This window comes from Ovis aries, chromosome 3, assembly GCF_016772045.2.
Source record: "Ovis aries strain OAR_USU_Benz2616 breed Rambouillet chromosome 3, ARS-UI_Ramb_v3.0, whole genome shotgun sequence".
Classification (NCBI taxonomy): domain Eukaryota; kingdom Metazoa; phylum Chordata; class Mammalia; order Artiodactyla; family Bovidae; genus Ovis; species Ovis aries.
This window is the reverse complement of record NC_056056.1, coordinates 56,985,063-57,005,214: the sequence shown is the minus strand read 5'-3', so window position 1 is coordinate 57,005,214 and position 20,152 is coordinate 56,985,063. Positions and strand designations below refer to the sequence as shown.

At 47.3% G+C, this 20,152-nt stretch overlaps 1 protein-coding gene across 2 annotated transcripts in view; it reads right to left on the bottom strand.

Annotated features, from left to right (window-relative positions):
* The window catches only part of TCF7L1 (transcription factor 7 like 1), a 191,854-nt gene extending 175,010 nt beyond the window's left edge, over positions 1-16,844 (bottom strand). For both annotated transcript variants that reach the window (XM_027966726.2, XM_060412085.1), the window contains exons 1-3: positions 16,470-16,844; positions 16,324-16,387; positions 15,956-16,083 (exon numbers count right to left, since the gene is read on the bottom strand). In XM_027966726.2, coding sequence (XP_027822527.1) covers positions 15,956-16,083; positions 16,324-16,387; positions 16,470-16,712 — 435 coding nt within the window. In that variant the 5' untranslated portion in view covers positions 16,713-16,844. The remainder of the gene's footprint in view (positions 1-15,955; positions 16,084-16,323; positions 16,388-16,469) is intronic.
* Between the last annotated feature and the right edge of the window lie 3,308 nt (positions 16,845-20,152).

The window sequence follows — 20,152 nt, the reverse complement described above, 5'->3', positions numbered from 1 at the left end:
TGGAACACCATACCAGTAATCCCAGAAGCATCAAAGACTGTATGCACAAAGACTGTATACACAGAACCTCAGGAACCAACTTGAAGAGGCTCCCGCTGGCTAAAGATGTATTAATTTGAGTTTCAATAAAGATAATAATTGTAAATCAGTTGAACTATACCAAATAGGTTTACATCCATGAATCTGTAACAATATTTAAAAAAAAAAATTCAGCAGTCACTTTTGCAGGATAATAGGACAACAACTGAAAACTGGAGAAAGGATCAAACATTTAAATTGCTTCTTCCATATGATCTAGAGCAGGGGTCAGCAAACTGTTTCTGTCAAGGGCCAGATCTTTTCAGCAATGTGAGCCACTTATGGGGCTTCCCAGGTGGCACAGTGGTAAAGAATGTGCCTGACAAGTGACCCAATGTGCCCTGGGTCAGAAGATCCCCTGGAAAAGGAAATGGCAATCCACTTCAGTATTCTCACCTGGAAAATCCAATGGACAGAGGAGTCTGGCAGGCTACAGTCTATAGGGTCACAAAGAGTCGTATATGACTTGGCGACTGAGTGAGCATACACGCAGACATGGGCCACTTATGGCCCCAGTGGCAACTGCTCAACCCAGCCGCTGCTGTGCAAAAGCAGCCACAGACAATATGCAAATGAATGGGCATGGCTGTTCCAATAAAACTTTAATTACAAAAATAAACATTGGGTTGGATTTAGCCTGTTGACCTTAGTTTGCCGATCTCTGATCTAAGGTAACTTAGTAGTTGATGAAAGGTAGTTTCTCTTTTTCAGAGAAGGCAATGGCACCCCACTCCAGTACTCTTGCCTGGAAAATCCCATGGACGAAGGAGCCTGGAAGGCTGCCATCTATGGGGTCGCACAGAGTCAGACACGACTGAAGCGACTTAGCAGCCGCAGCCGCAGTTTCTCTTTTTAAAAATGTTACAGCTGATAGATGGAGAAGCAATGACACAAACAGACTATGGCCAGTTTGAAACTGCTCACAGGTGATGTGGGTGATGATCATCAGTGGTTGCTAATACAGAGACAGGCTGACTTGCAGTGCCTCTCCATGAAAGGCCATTTATGAAAGAGTCGTGCAAAAATAAAGTAAGAAGTAAAAGAAAGTCTATGAAAGTCAATTTACAGAACCCAAAAAATTAAAAAATAAAATAAATTTTAAAAGGAGAGCGAGAACCTTGGAGCCTGATCAAGAATCTAGATCCAGCTAATGATTTTTAAGAAATACAGGAGACAGAAAAACAGGTTTAAAGACCCCTGGGGTTGCATTTAAGAAAATCTAGACAGACTAGGAGAAACTCCAGTCATCAGATAAGAACCTAAAAATCCCAATTAGGAACTTCTTTACATTCTATGAGGAACACAGAACAAAATGTCAACTCTGCTACCTCAATATTTCACAAGATCTCAAAATCGTGAGCCATTAAATTCTTGGTAAATCACTGATTTATCATTGATGTTGGCATAATAAAGATCATAAAAACTATGAAGAACAAACTATTATTTTTTAAACAGGACCTAAGTCATCTTGTTCCTTCATCTCAGTATTCAGAAATATGCTAAACAATTCAACAACTTACAGAGCTGAGAAACTGTTCCTGAGTTGAAATAACAAACTTTAAAATCCAACCACCATACAATTTTCATCAAAAATACAAAAATAAATAAATAAAACAAAAAATTTGGCCACAACCACAGTGATAACTGTTTCTGGTAAGAAACATCAGTGGATACTAAAACCAGTAGTTGAAAGTGGTAAACAATGCTATACTTACATAGTCCCAAAGTATCTCCTCACAAGATACTCATAATCACAAACAGTAAAAATAGTAACTTTCACATTGTAAAGAAACTATCATCCAATTAAAAATAAATTTAAAACACACATATACACACACAGTGAAAGTGAAGTCGCTCACTCATGCCCGACTCTGTGCGACCCCATGGACTGTAGCCCACCAAGCTCCTCCGTCCATGGGATTCTCCAGGCAAGAATACTGGAGTGGGTTGCCATTTCCTTCTCCAGGGGATCTTCCCGAGCCAGGGATCAAACCCAGATCTCCCGCATTGCAGGCAGATGCTTTAACCTCTGAGCCACCAGGGAAGCCCACACACAAAGAAACATTAAAAAACAGTAACTTTCTTGGGTAAATCTGGTAGACCAAATTTTAACCAAATGATCAAAATTAAGGGAGGCCTGGCGTGCTGCGATTCATGGGGTTGCAAAGAATCGGACACAAGTGAGCGACTGAACTGAACTGAACTGATGAATGGGAAAAATAGATGGTGCCTCTTAGAGAAGCATTGAGAAGGACATCAATTTTGCAGTATTCTTGCCCAAAATCTACTTGAAGAAACATTAGGGGAAAAAAAGTTCAAGGTCCTACAAAATAAATGGCTTGTATTCTTAAAAAGTCAATACAAGACACAGTTCAAAAATCTGTTCTAGGGTTTTCCCTGGTGGCTCAGTGGTAAGGAATCTGCCTGCCAGTGTAAGAGACGAGGGTTGGATCCCTGGTCTGGGAGGATCCCATGTGCTGTGGAACACCTAAGCCTATGCACCACAACTACAGAGCCTCTGCTTTAGAGCCCTAGAGCTACTGAAGCCCACGTGTCCTAGAGCCCGTGTTCTGCAACAAGGGAGGCCACCGCAATGAGATGCCCACGTACCACAACCAAGAGCAACGCCCCCCACTCGCTGCAACTGGAGAAAAGCCTGTGTAGTAACGAAGACCCAGCAAGGCCATAAATAAATAAAATTATTTTTCTTTAAACTTTTCTAGTCTGAGGGAGACTAAAAATAAAATCTTTTTTTTTTTTAAAAAGCTATTTTAGACTGAGGGAGAGTAAAAATACATGACAACTAAGAATAGCACACAGTCTTAGGCACCTTCTGGACACCTCCCATCCCCACCAAAAATTTTTAACATTTTCTTTTACTACAAAAGCCAGGAAGACAATCAGCCAACATCTGAATAAGGTCTGTAGTTGAGACAACAGGGCTGTCTTTATGTTAATTTCCTGATTTTGATAATTATATCATGGTAAATGTCCTCGGTTTTAGGACAAACAAAGCTATCTAGTCTGTCACTACTGTCAAATGATTCAGAAAAAAAGTTAAAGAAAGAAAGATTCTTAAAAGGTAATAAATGTTAACATTTGGAGAAATCTGGGGGAAAGTATATAGAAATTCTCCGTATGAGTCTGCACCCTTTCCTATGTCTAAAATTATTCCAAAATAAAAGTTAAAACATGTGTGTGTATGAATTAGTTGTAAGCACATCATCCTATTGATAGATGAAGAACTCACACAAACCACTAATCCGTTTTGTTGTTTGTTTGATACAGACCATTTTAAAATGACTTAATTTGTTACAATATTGTTTCTATTTTACTTTTTGGGTTTTTGGCCACAAGGTACAGCCCCCCAACCAGGAACTGAACCACACCTGATACACTGAAAGCGGGGGAAGCTTTAACTTCAGATTTTGAGGGAAGTCCCCAAACCCATAATCTTTTGAAAGTGATATATAAGTCTTTTCAAAGGGAACTGATAACCATGTAAACTTCAAAACCATGCACTAAGTACTGAAGCTGATGTGCTAACTACTTTAAGCATTCCCCTGATGGTACCGTTTCATCGTTTCCTAAAAAATATCTTAAAATACTGCAAGAAAATATCCATGTATTAAAATATTAGTTAAAAATTTTGGTCACTAAACATATTAGTAAAATTGTAATAATACTGACATTTCTTCTTATATCCCAGAGACTCATTCTATGATGTTACTATTTAATTTAAGCCTTGAACAAATCCTGGTTTTAAAACGTAGTCCATTCAGCCAAAATGTTAATTCAGTGACTCTCAAATACTACCACTATCCCTATTTTGCCTAAGAGGGCCCTGGGGCACAGGGGCACAGAGCCAGACCATGGCTGGGCTAGAGTCCAAGGTCTGATTGCAGCCAAACCCCAGTCGCAGACCCCTTAGCCACATACACTGCTGGTCAATGGAGTATGCTTTTCTACCCTTCAATCCTTGGGCTTCTCTCCACCGGTCCTCTCTCTTTTCAGTGCAAGGTGAAAGGAACACTTATTAAGGGACTCTGGCTAACTCTAGACTCTCTTACCCTCTCCACTCCTTCCTGTATTAACTCTGCTTAGGAGGGTCTGGGAACACATGGGTGAAGATCTCTTTCCCACTTCAAAGCTTCAGACCGATGTCTCTATTCCTGACAAGCATTTTATTAACAGAAACATTTATGCTGTAAGTTAAATATGATGTGTTTTCATCTCATGTATCCCTAAGACTACCACTATACCTCTCCTTTATGCAACCCACCTAGAAATGTTTAAATAGATGATATGATTAACAAGAAATGGTTCTATCTAATTTGCATACAAATACGGACACATGTACAAGTGAGGGGGGCTGGTCGGGGGCAGCAGTAGGCAGTAGACCAAGTCACCAGATGTACAGACCAATACTGCATACCGCGGGATCTAAGGATCCAAGTTGACCTCCTCAAGATGTCAAAGCAAAACACAGGGGAAACTGAAGGGACAAAAGCAGATCACATGGAGCTGCACAGCAAAGACAAGCAAAGAAAGATTAAGATTGCAATGAATACCGTCTCTGAAACTATAAAGACACCAACCATTAAGGCTCTGACTCTACCCCAGGCAGAAACAGTGATTACAGTTCCTCCTCTTAAAGGGCTGGGGATGCCACTGAAAAGAATGAATGTAGAGACGTTGCTTATTACTCATTTTTTCACCTGTATACCATGTCTTTGTTTCTTGCTCCAAATGGCATTTTTACATTAATTTGACCCGTCCACTTTCAGTAGAGGGGAAATGGCAGCACTGTGGCTGGAATGATGGCTTTACAACCTTCAGGAGAGGTGACTCTGGACTCTTCTACTTACTCTCTCTGTCTCAGCATCCTCGTGGATAAAACGGAGATTGTACCATCAGACGTGGTACCAGTTGTAAACGGTATAACAGAGCACTTTGCAACACTACAGGTGCCTACAGGCTGCTTTTTAAAAATATCGAGGTTTAAATATTCATGCTGTCAACATTCAGCACATGTCTATGAATCATTCATTATGGGTCAGGTGTTTGAGTTTAACAAAGAAATATTTTGAGGTGCATTTTCTCCACAGCATTGCTTTCCGCCAGAGTTGCTGCAGATCTCCCTGAGTAGCTGCTGCTGCTGCTGCTGCTGCGTCGCTTTAGTCGTGTCTGACTCTGTGCGACCCCAGAGATGGCAGCCCACCAGGCTCCTCTGTCCCTGGGATTCTCCAGGAAAGAACACTGGAGTGGGTTGCCATTTCCTTCTCCAATGCAGGGGGAGGGTAAAACTCCAGGGGATACAGCTGAGCTCCCACTCTGTTTTCATCGCTCATAACTATCTGATCTTGGGGAAGCCCACCATCTCCCTGAGCCTGCGCTGCTTATCACTGGAGAGCTGGATGGTCCCTCCTGGCTCAGAGGGCTGCAGAGTACCCAAGCAGAGTCCTTGCACAAGAATCTCAGGGAGGAACACCCAGAGCACTCCTATAAGGTATGTGTTATAAATCCATCTGATTCTAGTGACTCCGTTACAACCTTTTTGGAATTTACAGAGAAGAGCATAGTCCCAAACATCAGAAATCACTACTGCCAACAAATCTGGATTCATAAACTGATCAGCTTTTCTTTTCCCTTTTCTCTCCCTTGTTGGTTATTTATTTTAAATACAGCAGTGTGTGTACACGTCAATCCCCAACTGAACTTTTCATACCGCCATTTCTATTTCTTCTGTTTTTCTTCCTTATCATCAGATCCATCTATTTCTTAATCACAGTTACTATCTCATATTTACATCTCTGCTCTTCCACACGACATACTTTCTATAGACATTCCTACAAATAACGGACCTGTTTACTTTACAAAGTATATAAGACAATTACCTCACTGAGATTAGTGCCTTGTAATATGCAAATTCCCAGGAGGGCTTAGCCAGGACCTCTGGGGCCTCCCCAACATCTATCAACCATACTTCTGCAGTTAGTGCTCAGTCATGTCCGACTCTTTGCAACCCCTGCTGCCAAGTCGCTTCAGTTGTGTCCAACTCTGTGCGACCCTATAGCACACCCCTGATGGCAGCTCACCAAGCTCCCCCGTCCCTGGGATTCTCCAGGCAAGAACACTGGAGTGGGTTGCCATTTCCTTCTCCAATGCATGAAAGTGAAAAGTGAAAGTGAAGTTGCTCAGTCGTGTCCGACTCTTAGCGACCTCAGGCAGCCTACCAGGCTCCTCCATCCATGGGATTTTCCAGGCAAGAGTACTGGAGTTGCAACCCCTGGAAGCCCCTTATTACTCTTTCCACCATGCTATTATTTTCAGAAAGAGACTACCTAGAAGGTAAATTTGGGAAGCGAATGAAAATGTATCATATTATCTGATTCCTAATTTTAAACCATCTTACACACACGCGCACACACACACACACAGAAAAGGGGCGGTGATGGGGACTAACACATTGTCTGCAAATCTGTGTAAATATTTAGCATTTACTTCTTTCACAGTCAATTTACTTCACAAATTACAAGTGATTGGGGGGATTTTTAATTTCTAAAGAGCTTGTTTAAAAGCAACCAATTTATAAAATATTTTACAAAATGCACAATCAGAAAATAATATTTGCATACTCAGTTCACCAGAGCTCGGTTTGTAAACCAAACTATGTTGTAATCCAAATCGCAGGGGTAGGAGCCAGCCTGTTCCTCCTGCATCGTTCCTTGCAAGACACACTTGTGTATTCCTCCAGGCCTCACCAATTTCAACAAGGAAAGACAGTCCCTCAACCTGGTTCAGAAAAGTTCATGTCTATGTTAGCAGATAACCACTGTTTTCTCTGAAGGTAACAAGTAGTGAAGCTCCTGGGGTTGCCCTCTAAAGGTTGCTAAACACCTGTGGAGCAAAGACAGTACTAAAGGGAGAATCTGAACCACAGCTGCTCACTCACTTATACAACTATTTATTTGGGAAGCTATCTTCTCAGGTCCAAATTGGAACAAACCTACCCGCCCTCCACTCAAACTGATAACTCACAGATTCCTGAACAGAGAGACAAAGGTCACCTGCCCTTCTTCCAAGAGGGGGAGGAGCTAGTGGCATCAGGCATGCGTAGAAAGTCACAAGGGTGGAATGGGAAGACCCAGACTTTGCACTCAACCAATTTCAAATCTTTGTGCTGTCAATGACCAGTTGTGTGACCTTAGCAAGATACTTGACCTCTACAAGTCTGTCTGCCCAGCAGCAAAATGACAATAGCAAGTATTTATTTCTTAGCAGGTCAGAAGCAGTCACAAGTGTTCAAGTTTTAGCAACCATTGCCAAGTGCTTTCCTGGTGGGTGGGCTGTCAACAGCCTTCAAGAACAGCAACTAAGAACACCCACTTCACCACACATTTGCCATTTAACAGTCTTAGTAAGACAAAACCTTTGTTAATCTGGTGGCCAAAAAATGGTGGTTTTTTTTAACTATTCACAAATTTAGCAGACATTCAACGTTTCTTCTTCTCTGAATTTTCTGTTTACACTTATTTTATACTCATTTTCTTCAACTGAGATGAAAACTTGGAGCTTTGTTCCTCCTTTTGGATGAAACACTGGGTTGACCAAAAAGTTTGTTTGGCTTTTTCTATACGATATTACAGAAAAACCCAAAAGATTTTTTTGGCCAACCCAATAGATTTCTAAGGGGCTTCCCTGGAAGCTCAGTTGGTAAAGAATCCACCTGCAATGCAGGAGACACCAGTTAGATCCCTGGATTGGGAAGATCCCCTGGAGAAGGGACCAGCTACTCATTCCAGTATTCTGGCCTGGAGAATTCCACGGATTGTATAATCCATGGGGCTGCAAAGAGTCAGAGCAACTTTCACTTTCAATAGATTTCTAAACTGCTAGCATGGTTTGAAAGTGTGCCTGTGACTTCATTTCCTGTCCTGAGGACTCCAGGTGACTGGGTCTCATCCCTTACTTCTTCCACAAAAACTCATGAAAAGGGCCATATTCAGGGAAACATTTTTATCATTTAATTTTCCAATTTTGAAGTGTATTTCTAAACTAAAAGGTCATTTTTCCACCTGAAAATCTGTAGGTTATACAAGGAGATCAAACCAGTCAATCCCAAAGGAAATCAACCCTGAATATTCATTGGAAGGACTGATGCTGAAGTTGAAGCTCCAATAATTTGACCACCTGATGTGAAGAACTGACTCATTGGAAAAGACCCTGATGCTGGGAAAGACTGAAGGCAGGAGAAGGCGATCACAGAGGATGAGATGGTTGGATGGCATCACTGACTCAGTGAATACGAGTCTGAACAAACTCGGGGAGACAGTGGAGGATAGGAAAGCCTGGTGTACTGTAGTCCATAGGGGCACAAAGAGTCAGACATGACTTAGTGACTGAACAATACGCATAATGAAAAGAAAAGATTTAGGATTCTGAACCTAAAGCTTTTAGAACCTTAAAGGTGCTTGAAAAATTGAGGGAAAACTCAGAGCATGTCAGAAAGAAGTTGCGCGGTACCCCAGAGATGTTCCCTGGGCAGCACACACAGCATGGAGGAAAAGGCAAGGCCCCTTTACCTTCCCCATGTTCCCTCATTCCCAAATGCCAAGGTTTTGGAAACTGCAATTATTTCATTGCTCCCTTAATCCAATCCAGGGAGAAGACAATAAAACATGGAACATATAAAAACCTCCTCTAAAAATACATTATTAGATTAGCCAACATGGGGCAATTTTCTACAAGCTTTTATGCGGTCAGTCCTTTCCCATCCCCAATTACTTATCACGTCCAAACATCTGGCCCTGACTGCAAATGAGTTGGGTTTTGGTCCCCCACCTCTATCCCCCATCAAAGTCAGCCAGCTCCAGACAATAAAAAAAGGAAAAATTACCCAAGTGTGTGTCATATCTTTCAATCAATGCACAAACATTTCATTATTAACATGTAGCTAAAAGGTTCCCAACAAGTTTGGCTTTATAACTGGGTACAGGGAAAGGGCCTGTGGTTTGCCTACTGCCAACAAAAACCCCAGCCAACCTGCCCTTGGTTTTTCTGAGAATCTCAAAGCCATCTAGCTAACCAATGCACTCCGTCCTCAATCTCTGCAACTCCACCTCTGCATTTTTCTACATCCTCTTCAACTCTTGGGCTCGCCTGCCAAGTCAGGAGGACAACGCCTACTGTTTGGTAGACGAAGGTGCACAGAAGCCTCCATCTATGAGGGAAGAGAACTGCCTTCTTCTCAAAGTTCTCAGTCTCACCTTTTCCTCCTCTTCTCTCCCATTCACCCTCCACCGTACCCTGTACAAACAAGTTCCCTCTCCAGCATCCTGCAAGGATTCTCCACAGCCTGCAGCTCTTCCCCTCTATCTTCCACAGCGCATCTGTCCAGGGTCTGGTTTTCCAACACCATCCAGGTTATGGCAGACCAGAAGTGAAATGTATAGGGTAGAAGGCTGCTCATGTGTGTGTGTGTATGTGTGTAGAGTCTGGTGTGGGTTCTGGCTGAGCGATGGGCCACACTGCAGGACCAGTCCTGGTGATAGCACCTGGACGCCTGACTGAGAAGCCTGAAGCTAGTATCTATCCCTGACTACCGACCTTTTTTTTTTTTTCAACTTCTCTATTTTGCCTGCGCTGGGTCTTCCCTGCTGCACTCGGGCTTTCTCTAGTTGCACCAAGCGGGGCCACTCTCCAGTTGCGGTGCACAGGCTTCTCATTGCAGCGGCCTCTCTTGCTGTGCAGCACAGGCTTTAGGTGTACGGGCTTCAGCACCTGCGGCACAATGGGCTTAGTTGTTCCTTGGTATGTGGAATCTCTCCTGGACTAGGGATCGAACCCATGTCCCTTGCATCGGCAGGCGGATTCTTAACCCCTGGACCCTGGAAGTCCCCTACCTCATCACCACACACCTGAATACTGCTCTCTGTGGGCACCAGTTACTTCCTGATTAGTGACTTCCTAAAGCTCCTTTTGACTTCTCAGTCCTCTCATCACCTCTCTCTGTGGCATCTGACCCTGAGGATACCCCTCTCCCCTCTCTCTGCCCTCCAGCTTCTGTGCCATCACAGCACCTAAGCTCTCCTCCCTTCTTGGCAAGCGCTCCTTTCCATTCTTCCTCAGTGACTGGTCTGCTCTGATACTCCCCTTCCTTTCTTCTCCTGCTCCTTGCATCATCCTATTGCTTCAGTTTCAGCTATTCCCTTAATATCCCCTCAAACTCAAGGCGCCACCAATGAGATTAAGCAGTTCCTCCAAGTGAGAGCCTCTGATAAACTCGTGTGGGCCTTCATTGCTCAAACAGTTCACGATAAGCATCCGTCCAGCACTGGGGAGGCAAAGATGGCAGAGCAGGGCCCCACCTGCTCCAAGTCACCCCCCAGGTCATCCAGGCTCAGACATTAGCAATTACCTGTGACATCAGCCACCCCCTCCCTCCCTCTCTCCCTTTCTCCCTTCCTTTCCATCCTTCCACCTACCATCTCTCCAAGCACCAATTCAAGCAACCATGCCAGTCTCCCACATCCTACCCTTCCTTCCCATTCAAATATTCTAAGCCCCTTTCACCTCACCCCTAGACTCCCCTGAGTGTCCCAAGCATTCTAGCTCCTCCCAGGTCCTCTCCCCACAATCACTATTGTCCTTCTAAGCACAAGTACAAGTCACACTGCCTCCCAGCAGAACTTTGGATGGTTCTCTGCTGCTGCTGCTGCTAAGTCGCTTCAGTCGTGTCTGACTCTGTGCGACCCCATAGATGGCAGCCTACCAGGCTCCTCCATCCATGGGATTTTCCAGGCAAGGGTACTGGAGTGTGTTGCCATTGCCTTCTTCATTGGATGGTTCTCTGCTGCCTCTTAAATAAGACCAGATTCCTTCACTGGCTTTCAAGGTCTGGCCCTTTATCTTTCCAGACCAATGGAAGAACTTGCATTGCCCAAATGGCCCTGACCTTTCCCTTCCTCCATGCCTGCACTCTCCCGTGCTGTCTTCTACCTCAAGACATAGGTGCAGAACTTCCACTTTTTATTCTAACCACCTTACTACTTTTAAGTTTTTTATTATCAACAAGAATTACTTTGCTACAATATTGCTTGTTTTTATCTTTTGGGGTATTTTGGCCAGGAGGCATATGGGATCTTAGCTTCCTAACCAGGGGTCAAACCCATGACCTCTGCACTGGAAGGTGAAGTCTTAACCACTGGATTACCAGGGAAGTCCCTCAGCAAGAACTACTTTGAACTAAAGAATGGTGAGTGACAGGGACCAATTTAAAACAATTTCCTTTACCTGCTTTTCTTGACCATGCCAGCCCAAAACAATTTTTCAACTCTTTTTATTCTTCGAATTTCCCTCTGAACTATCTTGACTCTTAACAAGAACCTTCCTAATGATCTGTACTAACATGACTTCTTCCTAACTCACTTTTTAAGCCCTTCAGGGCAAAGTTGGTTCTAATTCATGCTAACTCTCACAGACCCTTAGTCATTGTCCATGATAAGTCCTCAATGAATATCAGATGAAGTCGAGGAGTTACGACCTTATCTTAAGGATGCCAGTCTGAATTTCCCCAGCTTAGCCAGTAAAAATGGACTCTAACTTGGAATATAAGTAGGATCCTTGCATAATGCATTTTCCAATGAGATAATCATTTAAATTCCTTTTTTATGCCACAGTTTTTGGGGTAACTCTGCACATCACTGTAAAGCCTGGGACACTTTGCGTTGTAGGTTAGATGTGTGTGTGTACAGGCACTAACCTACTTTCTCCTCAAGATTCCCTAGAAGTGAGATCAATGAAGAATGAAACCAACCTAAAACTTTCCAAAATTATAACAGAGCAAGCAGGTATTGCCTGCCGGATCCACCTGCTCAAAGAAAAGGGACTGACAAGGTCTGAGTCCCTCCGCAGAGTCTGTCACCAACTATCACCCCAGCAATCTAAGTGCCAAAACTTCAGCAACGCAGACAGGGCCCTCATAAATGCTCATTCCATGTGAAAAGCCCTCATTAAACCCTGAGTTATATTTAGAAAAAATGGAACAGAAGTTATATTTAGATGAAATGACTTAAAAGAACTTTCCCAAAAGCAGCATGTTTATACTGATCTTTTATACTGATCTTGCAAAAGAAAAAGTTTGACTGGGCTTTTACATACAACTCCAGAAAAACCCCAGAAAACTTCGCTATACAGACACAAAGATTTCTGCTTCGGTTTCTCTGTGTCAGACATCAGCAAGACTGCCCATGGGATGCAAAGGACTTAAAAAATGGGCCCACGTTTAGAAGACAGAGGAATTGCATACAGAAATTTGAGTTGTGATGGCCTGTATGAATATGTAGGCATAACTTGGAGCTTGAGCTGCACAACAGTAGTTCTAAAATTTATAAAGAGGACCCCAAACTATCGATTTCCTCAGCGATTCTACCTGCCACCATTCTTTTCCCAAACAAATGTCGTTAGCACTCACACTATCGTCACACTCAAAACTCCTATCATTTTGTAGCTCACTCGCTGAACCACACTCCGCGTTTTCTCTTTGGTTCTGACTTGTCAGACTATTTTTGACATCTGCTTTCTTCTGTGTTGACTTACATTTTCCTAACAAAATTTTAGTCAACAGCACTGAGGTGGTTTAGTAAACTGGTGAAGTCTTTTCATGAATGAACGTATAATTTTGGGTGACTCTTGGAAGGAGTGAAAGGTGGTTTGCGGCAGTTAGCCCTCTCTTCACAGGCCACAGGGTCCCCCGGGGTTGCAGAGGAGAATGAATCACGGCTCAGAGGCTTGGCACACACCCCAGGTTAAGGGGACCTCTTCTCTAAAGAGGCTCAGGAAGAGGCCACTTCCCAGCCAAGCCAGAGTGGAGGGCAAAGGTAACAGCGGGTGGGGAGGAGACAGCCAGACTGGAGGACTGGCTGGCCCCCAGTCGTCCCGGAAGGAATTTTGCCAGTGGGCGAGGGTGCTGCAGCCCTGCTATTTGCCATTCCTAGGGTCAATTAATACCCTGAAAACACTCCAGCCAAATCTCATTTTTGCCTCTGGTTTGGTATTTCCAAGCAGAAGAGAACTGAGGTTGCCTGGTTTTATACCACTTATAGACCTTAGAGCAGCCAGCCCAGGGTTGTGAAATTTGGAGGTGAAACCAAAAAAGACCAGAGAACAGGTCACACATTCCAGGCACCACTCCCCTCACCCTTCAGCCACCTTCCTCCCCCTTCTTTCCTCCCAAAATCCACCTAAAACATTTTACCAGGCAGGGATCCCCACAGAGGGCCACTTTGTCTGTACCCATAATTTGCCTACAGTTAGAATCACATTAATTTCATTAATATAATCATTCAGCAGAAAAGCATCATCTCAATCTTAGAGTCCAGACAATCCAGTGCTTAACTAACAGTCACTGATGCCCAAAGATAGGATCAAATTAGCAGGTTCTACTGAGCTGATATAAACGCGGGAAACTTCAATGAACTCTATAACCAGGCAGGTCAAAGCCCAATGACAGACACATAAAGGGCACAGAATTGATGGAGGCATTGAACTTACTTCTGAAAGGGCAATTCACCGGGGAGGCAAGATAGAAACAGAAGAGGGAGATGAGACATACCAGGTCTCCTAAGAAGGGTAACAGGGAGAGGGTGAGTGTTCTTGGAGGCTGAAAAAGCAGGATGGCAACATGGGCTCAGGCAAGGAACAGCTGAAGGGACGAGCGGGAAAAGTCAAAAGCATGTAGAGGGGAAAGTTCAGCTTCCTCCAAGGAGGACTCCAAAAGTCCCATGCAAGTCTGGATACAGTAATCAGAAAGCCCCAGGACCAAAAAGAAGCAGCCTTTGGGAGCTCTTAGTAAAAGAAGACGTAAGATGGTAAAAAGAAAAAAGAGTGGTAAAAGATGGTAGCAGGAAGGAGGGGACTGATGCAAACAAAATCTGTCCCACTTGGGCTCTTGAGAGGGAGGGGACGGGCAGCATAGGAAGACAGGGAGCTGACACCATTCTGTCACCAGAAACCCACTCCAGTATTCCTGCCTGGAGAATCCCACGGACAGAGGAGCCTGTCGGGCTACAGGCCATGGCAGAGAGTCAGACATGAATGAAGCTACTTAGCATGCAGTGAGAAAGGGGGAAGAAAGAGCCAGATCCAGTCAAATAACTGGTGATATTTGGAACATTTCTGGTGACTTTATCTGCATCAGGACATGGATCTGGATCGGTGCTGAGTCACAGAAATGCCAGACTCCTTTTCCCAAACATCTAAAGGTAAAAGGGAGAAAAGGAACTGTGGTAGTGTGACCTCATACACAGTTACAGAAACCCTACTAAAACCTTCAGAACTGAATTATATCTGCGGACACCGACGAGAATCTGTGAAAACCTAAACAAAGGCTTGTTTTGCTCAACTTTTACTCACACCTTCTTTCTTTTTATATGAATGAGAAAAAGCAACAACCAGATGCCCCGTTTCAGCTCACAGTCAAGACTTGTATTTGGGAGGTCCCAGGATGTTCCAAGGCAGGGCCAGGGACGCAGGGTCTTCCCTGCTTGAAAGGGGAAGCTGTGTGGCTCCACTCCGCTTTCGGTTGGTCAGAGTCCTCAGCCTCCGCTTGGACGCCCCAAGGGCCTGCCGAGCGACCCCTCTGAACCTCCGCACACGTCTCCGCTCTCCACGGACCGCTGGACCATACAGCAGGGACGGTCCATTCAGCACCAGCGTTTCCCAGGCAGCCCTTTAATTGTGATCGTCATTGAAGGACAGCTTGAGCATAAAGTGAGTTTGTCCGGCCAGTCTTAAGGAGCCAAACACCTCTCACCCCGAATCAAGCACGAACTGGTAGGCGCTGGGAAACTGGGCAGGAAGCAAAGAGAACCACTGTGCAGTGCGAGGCTCCCAAGCAGCGCGCAAGAGCCTGGCACATAGTAGGTAGGCGTTCACCCAATATCTGCCAGCGGACCTAGCACCTGGACTGGAGGCCCTCGGGTGGGGTGGCAGCTCTGGGCACACACACAAAACCCGGCCAGCCCAAGGGGCTGCAGCCCTCGCGACGCGGGGGGCGGGAGTTAGAGCCTGCGAGGGGGCGAAGGAATCCGCCCTCGTTTGCACGTCGTCTGGGGCCCGGTCAATTTGCTTAATCACCGCTCTAAATGCCAGCGCGCAGCACACAATGCGCGCCCATTAACAGGTTTAAAGTGTCGCAGCGCTCGCTTTAAATGAGAAAAGCTGGCAACAAAGGGGGAAAAAGCCAAGTTCCTCAACTTGAAGAATGCCTCGATTCGCCCTCGAAATCATCTCGGCGAGTTTAAAATCCCGAGCTCTACAGAAAAGTTGAGGCCCCAGCGCGAGGGATGGGGGTGGGGAGGGTGTGTGTGTATGTGTGTGTGTGAATAACCCGCCACGAATACTAGGTTTCTTAGAAACCGACTTCTAGCTGCCCAGCGAAGCTGGAGTCGCGGGGCAGCGTCGCCAACCCACCTCCCCCGGCCCCACTGCCCAACTGCCAGGGAAAGCGGACCGATTTCCAGGAAGAAAGCAAGACCACCTCCCCCCTCCACGCCCCGCTCAACATACACTCCCGCCCAACCGGCACAAATCCAAGTTTTTCGCTAGCGCTAGCAAAGAACTCCGAACACCAAGGAGAACGCCAGAAGTGGACCCCGAAGCTGTTCCCCAGCCAAAGGGGAGAATATAAGGGAATGTTCCAGGCACTCCCAGCGCAGCCTAACCCTCGACTGCCGGAGTGGTTCAGCTCCGTAAGCAAGTTCTGCCCGGGATCTTCCCGGGACGGCCCCATCCCCCACCCCGTCGCCGAGCCCGGGGGCGCATCTCTCGAGCCCCGACCGCCCGCGCGCCCGGGCGCGGCGGGACGGGCACTCACCGTGCGCGCTCCTCCGGGAGACAGGGGTCCGTTGGGGAGGTACGGGCTGCTCAGGTCCGGGATCATCAGGAATGGGTAGCCAGGGTAGGGGGGCCCCTTAAAGAACGCGCCGTCCTGGGGCCTTCTCACTGCCGGTAAAACCAAAGCGGGGGTGAGGCCGGGGCCCTCGGGACACCGCCTTGGTCAGGGGTCCCGGGGTGGGGACCGGGAATCCGAGCGCCCCCCACGCGCGCCCCAGGACGGCTGAGGCCGACCGGGGCGAAAAGCAGGAGCACGGCCACCGGGGCGAGGGGAACCGAGCGCGACCCGAGCCGAGGCGCCGAGCGCTGCGGGGCCGGGAGCCGGAGACAGCCCGGACCCGCACGTACCTTCGGCAAAATAGTCCCGTGGCTTCTGGAAAGCGTCCCGGGCGGGCTGCGGGCGCCTCTCCGCCTGCGAAGGAGACACAAAGGCGAGGGCGGGTGAGCGGGCGCCGGGCCGGGGTCCCCGGGGTCGGCCGCGGGGGCTTCCTTACCTCCGAGTCCGAGCTGCTGCTCTGGTTCTCCGACTCGTTGACCAGGGACGACTTGACTTCGTCCAGGTCCCGCTGCGCCGACGCGCTGTCGCTGCTCGGCTCCTGCTCCTCGCCTCCCTCGTCCTGGAAGGGGATCAGCTCGTCGTTGGCCCCGAGGTCGTCCCCTCCGCCTGCTGCCCCGGCGCCCGAGCCGCCGCTGCCGCCTCCCGAGCCGCCGCCGCCGCCGCCGCCGAGCTGGGGCATGGTGGGGCCGCGGGCCGGGGCCGCCGCTCTCCGAGCCCCTCGCCGCCCGCGCCCGGCCCGGCCCGGCGCCCGCCCCTCCCTCCCTCCCGTTCGCCGGCCTGCTCCGCTCGCCGCCCGGGCGGCCGCAGCAACAAAGTTTTGACAGGGCGTGGCCCGGAGGGAAGCGGGGCCGGCGCGACCGGACGGGGGCGGGGGCGGCTCGGCTCGGGCCCCTAGGGCAGCGCGGAGCCCGGGGCTCCCTAACTCGCTGCTGCCGCTGCCGCTTGCTCCGCCGGGGCGTCCCAGCGCCTGGCCCGCCGGGGAGGGGCGAGCGGGGAAGGAAGGAGGGACCGGAGCGCGGGGCAGGGGGGCCGGAGGGAGGAGCCCCGGCTGCAAGCTGACACCCGCGCGCCTCGCGGAACGCGGAGAGCCCCGGCGCGCACACACTCGCCCTCACACTCGCACTCCGCTCGCTCACACCTTCCCGGGCTGTGCCTCCCTGCAGTGCGCGCACGGCCTGGCCGCCAGACTCACCCAGACCCCTTCCCCGAGCCCCATCCAGCACCCCCTGCCCGCGCCCGGCTCTGGGCCGACCGCTCGGGTCCCGCCCCCACCCCTAGGCATCCCCTAACTTTCTTCCCGATAACCCCCAGCACTCCGCAGCAGCTCCACACCCCCTCCCACCGGATCCGCGCGCTAGCGGGCGGCACTGCCCCCTGCGGGAAAGCTTCGGACCCGCAGACGCGCCGGGACCTTCGGTGCCCGGAGTCCTCGAAGCGCTGGATCCCTCCCGGCTTGATCTCCCTCGCCTGCCTAGGGTAGAGGATTAGAGAAACGTACCGCACCCCGGAATGTGTCCGGCGGCCTCCCGCTCCTCTTTTTCCTGTGGGGTTCCAACGCGACCCCCACCCCGCCGCAGTTCAGGTTTTCAGCTTTGTTCAGGTGTCCAGAGTCACCCAGGCTGAAATCCCCAAAATCACCTTCGCCCCATAGTTCCGGACCGGGTGCTTAATCGAGTAACTCGCGGTGCTGGGTTCAGAAAGACTTCGGATTTGATTCGTTGCGAAGGAAAATGACCCAGTGATCTCTGAAGCGTTCACGAAGCTGCCGTGGGAGCCAGTGGTCGAATGATAAATGCCCAGCCGGCCTCATGCTAAAGAAATGCCAGATGCCGTATCAAGTATCGTCTCTCCACCCAGTTCGGCAAAGTTTGAAAAAGTGAATCTTGTATCTTCCGCAGTAGGGAACTATTGGTGAGAGCATCTGTTTTAAAAGGCAGAATGGGAATACTTAAAACCATTTTAAAGACGACTGAGAGGCGTTTTCTCCAGCGACGTGTACGCATATGGTCAAAGTCACAGATAAAAGAAAGTTCCAAGCAGCTCTGTGTGTGTGTGTGTGTGTGTGTGTGTGTGTGTGTTTAATCGCTCAATCCTGTCCCACTTTTTGCCACCCCAAGGATAGTAGGTTCCTCTGTCCGTGGGATTTCCCAGACAAGAATCCTGGAGTGGGTTGCCATTTCCTACCCCAGGGGATCTTCCTGACCGAGGGATCCAACCGGCTTCTCCTGTATCTCCTGCGTTAATAGGTAGATTCTTTACCACTGTGCCGCCTAGGAAGTTGACACCATGAGGGAGGTTTGTAAAGAGTTCTGGGTCTTTATTACAGTCAAAGTCCGTGCAACAACCAGCTCTGGAGAATGAAGCAGGTAAGGATGCAGGAATGATTGTGAAGAAACACCCTTAAGTAAAAATGTATATGGTACCCTCTCTTCATTTTTCTTCTGTCATTTGTTTATTCATAGAAGAAAGTGTGAGAAGATGCACACCAGATTATTATCAATAAATATTTCTGGGAAAGGGGATAAGAGAGAGGAGAGGGACAGTTTTGTTTTCTGCTTTCTACATATTATATACAGCAAGCAGATATAACTTATCTATATTTTCACACAATATATAAATATAGTCTGATAAAGCTTCTTCAAACAATAGGGCTACATCTATGAGCAGTGTCTTGAGTAAAATGTGAGACTTCAGACTTCCCTGGTGAGTATTTAAGAGTCCCACTGCCAATGAGGGGATATGGGTTTGATCCCTGTTTGGGGAAGATCTCACATGCCTAGGAGCAACTAAGCCGGTGGGCCACAACTACTGAGCTGGAGCTCTAGAACCCAAGAGCTGTAACTGCTAAAGTCAGTGGGCCTAACGCCTGTGCTCTGCAACAAGAGAAACCATCACGGTGAGAAGCCCACACACCTCAGCTAGAGAGTAGCCTCTGCTCATTGCAACTAGAGAAAACCCTTGAGCCACAACTGCTGAAGCTCACCCACCTAGAGCCTGTGCTTCGAAAGAAGAGAAGCCACTCAAATAAGAAGCCCAAACACCTCAATGAAGAGTAGCCCACGTCCGCTGCAACTAGAGAAAAACCCAGCGCAGCCAAAACTAAATAAATAACATTAAAAAACTTTTTTTAAGTCAAAATTACTCTTTCCCTCCTTCGTACACGTCCCTGCAGTTAATCGTTGTTACTAGTTTGGTGTATATTCTCCCAGATAATTTCTTAAGCAGTTATGTACGCATGCAAACGCATACACAGACATACTGTATATGTTTACTCTCATGGAAATAGAATTATACAGTTCATATTACTGCATGATATTTCATTTTTACAAGTTTTTAAAAGTCAGAAGGTTTTTCATGTGGTCCAGAAATAGATGAAAAACCCATTGCACCAGTTTCTCATGGTTGCTATAACAAGTCATTGCAAACTTGTTGGCTTAAAACACCAGAAATATATTTTCTCACAGTTCTCCATGTCAGAAGTCCAAAATGAGTTGCACTAAATTAAAATCAAGGTGTTGGCAGGATCACATTCCCTCTGAAGCTCCAGGAACAAGGTACTCCTTGCCTCTTCCAGCTTCTGGTAGCTGCTGGCACTCTTGCCATCTCATCACTCCAGTTTCTGCCTCTGTGGTCATGTTGCCTTCTCATTTGTCATTGTCAAATCTCATTCTCTGCTTCCTTCTTACAAGAAAGGACGCTGTGATGTCATTTAGGGCCCACTCAGATCATCTTGATTAATCTCCCCATCAAGATCCTTAACTAAAACAAACAAACAAACAAAAACAAACCCTTAACTTAATCACACCTGCAAAGACCCCATTTCCTTATAAGGTCACATTCACAGGTTACAGAGATTAGTACATAGACATATCTTTGGGAGTGAGCCATTATCAATCTACCACACCCATCAACCTCGAGGAAATACAAATTGAAACAGCAGAGAGAGACCATTTATCATCTATCAGTTGGCAAAGGTAGAAAAAAAGAATAACACCCAGCTTTGGCCCCAGTGCTGAGAAACATACAGCTGTTGGGCGTGCCCTTGTGTAATATTTCTGAAGAGAAGTGAGGCAATACCTGTGAAAATAGTCTTTAAAAGTGTAAACCCTTTGACTCAAC